Below are 8893 nucleotides of genomic sequence, written 5' to 3' on the forward strand. Positions count from 1 at the left end.
CAGCCCGGCAATAACTTGGGAAATAAGAGACACAATCCAATTTAGTCTGATCATGTCCTTCATGGTTGGCAAATCCAGGGTCACCGTGCACTGCGTAAAGAAACCTGTACATATGTTAACCCGTCGACGTGCTGCTTGCATGCCTGTATATTAATGAGCACTTCCCCTTTAAAGAACACCTGCCACCAGGTCTAGTGTCCAGTTATTGGTCTTATTTTATTACCGCTGCTTCTCCAAGTATTCCACTTTGTTTTCTATAAATACCGCTATATGGTTCCCGAGATATGGGCCTTTTTAATGGTGTTTTCAATGGGGCGTGGCTCACAGGATCCTCTGGGGCGTGTCTCCAGGCTCTGCATAATTACCCTTTGAGCCACGCCCACTTACTAAAGCTCATGAAAAGGCCCGTATCTCTGGATCCATACGGCGGATTTTCAAGCATCAAAAGACTGAATGCTGAGGGGAACAACGGGAATAAAATAAGAGCAAAATTAGAAACTTTTGACCAGGTGAATAAGAATTTCCAAGAAAACTCTACTGGGTAGGGTTGGGAGCCCCCTGCTGTGACTACTGACTCCCAGCACCTCCACGATCAGCTGATTACTGCTGCAGCTCTCTGGAGGTGGAACGGTGCCGTTAGTGTTTTAAAAGGCGGATCAGCTTCCGGGAGGGGGTGGAGCTGCAGCGTGATTGACAGCTCCTCTCTTATTATGCTACATTCAGACCAGAAAGGGTTAATTTAAAGAGGTAGTTTCTCTCCATCTGCACTTCTCAGCCTGTGGCTTTCTGCAAAACCACAACTCCCAACATTTAAGGTGGGGGGAGACACACAGCTACAGATATTGTGGGCCTGGACATTTTCGGGGGGTCCTTTGCCCCTCTCTCTCCCTGAGATCTATGTTTTTCTTAATTTACTGGGATGGGTTCAGAAGATTAGAGGGGCCTGATCAGGGACTGATTACTGGGAGGGGGCTTTAAAATCTGCTCCAACCTTTCATAATTATCACAAATTCCCCCCCCCCACAACCCCACAACCCCACTCAAAATCTTCTTTAAAGGGGAATTTAAAAAGTTGTACCCAAAGTTTTCGATGAGTTTCTATTCCTGCAGGGCTCCTTCATGCTGCCACCAATTTTAAAAAAAATTATTTATATTATATAAATAATTTTTATTATTTTTTAGCATTTTATTATTTTTTTCTTTTTTTTGTTTTTTTTTTAATTATGTAAATTATATTATTATTATTATTATTATTATTTTAATTTTTTTTGTTTGTTATATATACAGTAAATTATTATCCTTTTTTTCATTCTTTTTGTTTATTTATTTTTTATTTTTTGTTATATACAGTAAATTATTATTATTATCATTATTATTATTATTATATCTTTTCTTTTCATTCTTTTTATCTATTTTTTTTTACCAGTGAGCTAATAAACCTCCTCAGTGAGGAAATCTCACATTGCGCAATCTCCGGGGGCTCTTCCCAGAATTTGCCTGAAAATCCTGTAAATCGCAGAAGCATAATTTTTCACTGATTTAAAATGGGTTTTGACATTTTTTTTTTATTTAGGGGTGTGGGGTGAGGTCTTAAAGGGAATGTACATCAGAAAAAAAATTCTTTAAATTAGGACTTTTATCAAAACTGAGCCAGAGGGGATAATAATAATCGCTATAATGGTCTCCCAAAGTGGAAAAACGGGCGAAAAGTACTAATTCTCTGCCCACATTTTTAAAGGGATTGTCCCGCATAGACAAAATAGATAATAAATGTATGTCCGCTGGTGGTCCTGGCGGCAGTGAGCGCGTGCGACCACCGAACCTACGAAGTGGTCGCACGTGCTCAGTACTGCTCCTTTCATTCTTTATGATCAGCAGGCATTGTAGCAATCGAAAGGGGGGGGGAAATAGATCATGTGACCGTTCTTAAAGGGGTTGTCTCATAACCCTGGTATAGATGGGTGTCTTTTGAAGGGGAAAATGGTTTGCTACATTAAAAAGCACTCCCCCACCCCTTTAATTCAATCATGGCTGATACTGAAACCCGGCTTTTTTTTTTTTCACCTACTGTAAGAGATGCCAATATGGCCCCCGCGCAGTCTGTGCGATCAGACACGCAGCCGCCGCCATGTGTTCAAACACTTCCCGCTCCGGCGGTGATTTGGCTGCCGAGAGTATTTGTGTTTCATTAAACGGCAATTATTGGAGTCGCGCCATCAAAAGCGAATGACATTTTTTTTTTTTTTTTTTTTTATAAAATTTTACTTTTTTCCAGTATTTTAGCACGGGTTTGATCTCACGGTGCCGGTTGTCACAAAAAACGCCGTCCGGTTATGCGGGCTACTAATTTAGACACAGAAATTAAATTATTGGTAAACGAATCCCGGTCTATTAGTCTCACTAGATGCACGGCGTGGACGGTGCTCCCGCGGCGCCACCTGCTGGCAGGGCTCCCGCAGCGCCCCCTGCTGGCAGAGCTCCCGCAGCGCCCCCTGCTGGCAGAGCTCCCGCAGCGCCACCTGCTGGCAGAGCTCCCGCGGCGCCACCTGCTGCAGCCCTCGTGTCGTTCCATCTGTCGCACTGAGAGTTCTAGTATTCTATATCAATGAGCTCCAGCCGCCGGCTCTCATGCTGTTGCAGCACTACAATTTCCAGCATGTCCTGACAGTCAGAAGCCATCTTATATGGGGTCCCTCGGGGGTGGAGCTACACTGCTGACTTGTTTTCACAGGAAACGGTCAGGATTATTAAAGGGTGGAGCTACACTGCTGTTTCCAGGAGAAAGCATCAGAATTATTAAAGGAAGGGTCCAGAAGTGATAATTCTCCACCTCTGTCTTCAAATTTAAAGGGGTTGTCCAACAAACACAGGCTAGATGATAAATGTATGACTCCCCCAGGATCATTGCTGACTCTGATGGTTTCTGGGAGAAACCTTCATAAATATAAAATTAAGGATTTGGGATTTCCCACATTTGAGACGATCGGATGGGGCAGAGCGCTCCGGGCCCAAAGCGGCAACCAGCAGCGGTGCCGATCAGCTCAGATGCTCGGAGATCAGACCAATTTATGGGCTTCATAGAAAGTCTCTGAGAAGAGCCGATCGGACGTGATGGGGTAGAGCGCTCTGCCGGTTGTTGTGCTAACCAAACCATATACCGTTAGGTTCCTAAATTAACCATCTCCTCCTTTTATTTGGTAGGTCGCACTGGGAGATACACCTTGATAGAAAAATGGAGAGATTCGGAGAGGCACCTGGCTCCCCATGAGAACCCGGTGATCTCCCTGAACAAGTGGGGGCAGTACGCGAGCGACGTGCAGCTCATCCTCAGGCGCACCGGGCCGTCTCTCAGTGAACGTCCTACATCTGACACCATCTCCCATGTGCCCGAGAGGAACCTGTACCGGCAGAGCCTTCCACCTCTGGCCAAGCTGAGGCCGCAGAACGATAAGTCATTAAAGAGGCGTGAACCAAAGAGGAAATCGTTGACTTTTACCGGCGGGGCCAAAGGACTTATCGACATTTTCGGTAAAGGCAAAGAGTCTGAATTTAAGCAAAAAGTGCTCAATAACTACAAGACAACGGGCGAGGAGCTGAAGAAGCTCGTCCACCTACAGTCCGACAAGCTCCTGACCCTGGAGAAGCAGCTGGACTCCAGCGACGCCGAGTTGCGATACTGGGAGCAGAAGTACAAGTCCGGCTTGGAGGATGAAATTGGGAAATGGGAGCAGAAGATCAAACGGAACGACGTGGAGATCGGTGAAGAGGAGTTCTGGGAGAACGAGTTCCAGATTGAGGTGGAAAATGAGAAACAACTCCAGGAACAACTTGAGGAGATGACCCAGCGCATGCGTCAGTGCGAGGGCCAGCTGAAGGACCACCTGAGCAAAATCCAGAGCATCGAGAGCGGCATCGAGGCCGAGAGGTTACAGATGGTCATGCAAGAAGCACAGATCAACGAGGAGATTGTCAGGGGGAAGATCGAAAAGATCAAAGGGGAGCTGGACAATCAAGGGCAGGAAAGTGTCCGGCTGGAGAATGGGGCCAAGGCTGTGGAGCGGTCACTGGGGCAAGCGGCAAAGAGGCTATTGGTGAGTCATGGCAGCTGTGTATCGGCGAGGTAGCTGAGTGACAGCCATTATGGCGCCATTACATCCTCCGCTCAGGTTGTCTGTTGGCAGGTTATTAAGATGAGTGAGCGCGAATGGAGAGGTTCATGTATGCAGCTCCAGTGCACAGCTATGTGGCTCCATGTGAACTCTTTCCCATGTGCTCCCTAACTCACTGTCTATAGGCGGGCAGCAAAAGAGATCAGTGAGCGTGGAGACATACATGACTCCCATCATACCACAGAATAGGTTCAGTCTTCATATTCTCCTTAAGCATGGGAGGAGTTTGCTACCGTGTTCTCCCACCCCTGCAGAGTCATGTAGTTTGTGTGAACTGGCCATAGGAGGTTGGGTAAGAGAAATGTCATCTCCTCTGAGCTGTTTTCTACCTGACAAAAATATTTGACAGCTTTCAGGGCAATTTTATTTATTTACTTATTTTTAAATTCTGATTGTCCCTCCCTCCAGGAGCGAGAGCAGGAACTCGAACAGCTGACCAAAGAACTCCGACAAGTGAATCTCCAGCAGTTTATCCAGCAGACTGGTACTAAGGTTACAGTACTGCCCGCAGAGCCCAGCGAAGCTGAATTCCCGCAGCCAGAAAAAGGTACGCTTGCTTTGGGTCCCCCATTATTTTTCTTGTTTTCACTTTTTTTTGTAGTGCCACCATATAGTCCAGTGTGAACAGTGCCACTTTCTTTTTAGTAGAGTCTACGACAACCTGGGTAAGGCCGATTTTTCAGACATCCATAGCTAATGTAGTGGCCTATTTTAATATATCTATTTTTTTCTAAACCCCGCCCCCGAGGTTCCATTTTAATCACTATATAACCCTATTACAGTAAGTTAATTTGAAAAAAGTTTTTGTTTTTTTTAAACCATTTCCTTTTGCCATTTTTCTCTTCTAGAGCCAGCATTCCAGTCAGGGTCTCTAAAACGGCCCGTGACTTCAAGACAGCTTCCAAGCAACTTACGGATCCTCCAGAACGCCTTGTCTTCAGGGTTCAACCCCGAGGGCATCTACGTATAACTACACATCGTTTTCGGATGGACCCAGTTCCAGACTTTTCTTACATTTCTAAAACCTTTGGAGGGTCATGAGTTCTCCTCCTTCGCTTCGGCCTCCTCCCTTTTTACTCAAGGAGCCATCCTTTTTTGCCACTCCTACACGAGGAAACCACAGATGGAAACCATCACCAAGTATCTGAGCAATAGGACTTTGCTGCCCGTGTTGACCTGAGGTTGACACTTTTTTTGCTTATCGAATGCTATTTTTGGAGTATTATTTTGAATAGAAATGCCCATGGAAGGATAGAACGTGATATAAATATCTATTTTTCCACCAGTTTAGAAATTTTCTATCTCATACCGTTGCTAAGACGTTGATGTGTTTCTTATGTATGTCCAGTATTTCATTGTACTTTTTTTCTTCTATTATTAACCAGAACAGTGTTACGACGAAGCACGTTGAAACTTTTTTGAAAAAAAAATTTTGGACTAGGGTTCACAGTATTATTCTGTTGGGCACAATAATAGTTACTGCACGATACCAGTATCTACGGCACTTACGGTCTATCAGATTTTCTGGACCACAATACAATTCCATTTGATCCGGTCTGACATTCATACTCGAACCATGGTGCCGGATCATCGGACTTCTACTTTATATAGATTTGTGATGCCAATTGGCTTTTCTATATTATGGGTTAGCCGACACTTCCAAGCCATTCCATATTGTGAGGACCGCTTCTAATTCTGAGGGGCTAATCCAAAAGATGAAGTCAGTTTATGGAACCCCAATATTCTGTGTTAAAGGGGTTATTTTTTCATTTAAACTGAGTTCCCCTTCCAATTGCCGCTGCTCTACTGATTCTGAAACAGTTTTTCTTTTTTTCCTATGACCCTCCGTTCCCAAGTTATGCCCCCCGATAATCAGGATGCAAATTTACCCATCATCCATCTGCACAGAACTATGGGCGTGGCTGTTTTGACAGCCACGCCCACAAAGAAGATGACTGAAAGGAAAATTTGCATTATTATTACCAGGGGACATAACTTGGGAACTGAAGGTCACAGAAGAAAAAGAAAAACTGTTCCGGAATCGGCGGGACAGCGGAAATCAGAGGAGGTACTGAGTTTAAATTTAGAAATTTAGTGAGAGGTCCCCTTTAAGGTTTTCAGGTTATAAAAAAAAAAATTGTAATTGATATCTGGGCAATATTGAGATGTTTTTGTGCCTGGGGGCAATATGTCACATTCCTGATGGAATTTTCTTTTTTTTTGTAATGTTACATGATACAGAATCGACAGCGACCTCTAATTTGGTTGTATGGGGCCTAATGAATCAGAATTTCCAGACAGTCGGATGCCGGATTACGGGACTGTTAATGTAAAAACGTCCTAGAGAAGGAACACTCCAGAGCGTTATTTTTTGTCCCCGCCATTGAATGTAGTTCCAAGCATTCAGGTGTACTATTGCCAAATAGCGGACAATCTGCGTACCCCTCCCATCCTCCTCTGTGTCCCCCAATATCGCCAAGAGGTTTGAAGCGCGTCCCAAAAGCTAATGACAACCCCGGGGATGAATCTGGTTTCATGTAATAAATATACACGCCCCGCGTGATCCTCTAAAATGGCGCCATAGCTTTATAGATTCAGAACGCAGACACTTTTTTTTCCTATGGGAATTTTTACCACTTTTTTTTTGTTTTCTACATATTTATAACAAAATGGAGGATGTTTGTATTCTACATTCCTTGGTTTTGTCTATTGTACATTCATCCGGAAGCCATTTTGTAGAAATGAGTGATTCAAAATGGCCGCTGTGGGGATTGAGTGTTACAGTGCTTGACTAAAATATGGAACTTGCATGTGCAATTGTTGTTTTTTTCTTAGCTCTATCAGTAGGGGTCCCCGGCAGTCACTGGAATCCCCCTTAACATTCACTTTATTAGTGAAATGATGGAGTTGTAGACTAGGCCTCATCCAGGCGATGAAGCCTTGTCTCCCCCAAGCAACCAATCAGAAGCCAGCTTCCATTTGCCCAGCGCTGTCTAGAGAATGAGAGCTGATCCCTGATTGGTTGCTATGAACAACATGGCAACCAGTTCTATAAAATAAGCGGCCTAGTTCCTCTGCAGTCAGAGACTCGACCAGAAGTTTATTCTGCCGCCTTAAACCAGCACTTCTGACAAAAATAATAAAATAAATCTCCTCCGTCATTTACACAATACAAATATGGGTCAAATTAACAACAGCAATTTTTTTTTTTTTTTTGTGGAGATTTTCTGAAAATCGTGACAAAACGTCGCATAAAGCCGCGACGTGTGGCCTCACCCTAACACACAGTATTATCCAGGCTGACGAGGAGCGAATGGCGCGTGTTACGTGTCGACTGTAAATGGATGTGTGAGAATTACTGCGAAAACCGCGGTAAAAAAAAAAGAAAACATTCACGTGAGCAATTTATAACTTTATTTAAAAAAAAATAAATAACAAAAAAACTGGGAATTTTTAAAAGGGCGGTGCGGATATATATATGTCGGTGGCAGCCATTTTGAAATTCCGATACTAAGGGCGACCATGATCTTAGGACACCTCTAGGCCTATCATGGTTAACATCACACCTGCTTGTGCCCATGAGGCCGTAATAAATAAATATATATATATACACACTCAGAATCTATTGCTATACTCCCCTCAGCAAAATGGCTGCCGCCCCGACGCGCGCTTATTGACCGACCCCTAATTGAAGGAAAACGTACTCGTACTACGAATTGTGAAAGGACTTTTGTGCGTTCTGATTGGACGACGATATATGCAGTATATATATATTTTACGTGACTGCGATTTTGGACAGAAACTGTGAATGATTTAAGCTCTGCTTTTGCTCCAATGCAAACCCTGTATTATATGTAATTACCTATTTTTTTTTTTTTCTGTTACGATATTATATATTTTCTAATGTTACCCACACATGGTTAAATATTGTTACGAAATGCAAAGAAAAAAAAAATGGTTTTGTTGCATACAATATATTCCCGCACACATTGGGAAGGCCGTCTCCTGTCTTTATTCACTGCAATGTATCGAGAGAGACATCCTATTTCTCTGCATTATGTCTTTCACCAGCAAGTCATTCTCCTTCCTCCTCTGGCAGCTGTAAATTATATTTATTGTAAGTTACCTAATTAGTCTCCTTCCCCTCTCTGGCACCTGTAAATATAGGTATCCTAAGATACCTAGTTAGTCTTTTCTCTCACTGCCGTTCATATAGTTCCCCATTGTTTACCTAGTCAGTCTCCTTCCCCCTCTTGCAGCTGTCAATATAATCCCACATTAGTTCCCTAGCTAGTAGTCTTTCTCTTATACCAGTTGTCAACACATTTCCTCCTCTAGTTCCTTAATCCTTCTCCTTCCTCCTCTGGCAGCTGTAAGTAATATTTATTAATATTATTTATTACCTAGTTAGTCTCCTTCCCCCTCTGGCACCTGTAACTATAGGTACTGTAAGTTACCTAGTCAGTCTTGTCTTCTCACCGCTGTTAATATAGTTCCCTAGTGGTTACCTAGTCAGTCTCCTTCCTCCTCTGGCAGCTGTCAATAGAATTCCACATTAGTTCCCTTGGTGTTCATCTTCCTCTTTTGATACCTGTCATTACAATTCCTTCATTAGTTTTCCTTACTCCTCAGGCAGCTGTAAATATAGTTAAAGTAAGTTACCTAGTCAGTTTCCTTTCCCTCCTGGCAGCTTAAAAATTATTATCGCAAGTTACAGTTATGTT

At 43.4% G+C, this 8893-nt stretch overlaps 1 protein-coding gene across 2 annotated transcripts in view; it reads left to right on the forward strand.

Annotated features, from left to right (window-relative positions):
- RASSF8 (Ras association domain family member 8) overlaps positions 1–8165 on the forward strand; it is a 34348-nt gene extending 26183 nt beyond the window's left edge. For both annotated transcript variants that reach the window (XM_077266867.1, XM_077266868.1), the window contains exons 3-5: positions 3202–4091; positions 4578–4716; positions 5018–8165. In XM_077266867.1, coding sequence (XP_077122982.1) covers positions 3202–4091; positions 4578–4716; positions 5018–5139 — 1151 coding nt within the window. In that variant the 3' untranslated portion in view covers positions 5140–8165. The remainder of the gene's footprint in view (positions 1–3201; positions 4092–4577; positions 4717–5017) is intronic.
- The last annotated feature ends 728 nt before the right edge of the window (positions 8166–8893 follow it).

Source organism: Ranitomeya variabilis, chromosome 5, assembly GCF_051348905.1.
Source record: "Ranitomeya variabilis isolate aRanVar5 chromosome 5, aRanVar5.hap1, whole genome shotgun sequence".
NCBI classification, from domain to species: Eukaryota; Metazoa; Chordata; class Amphibia; order Anura; family Dendrobatidae; genus Ranitomeya; species Ranitomeya variabilis.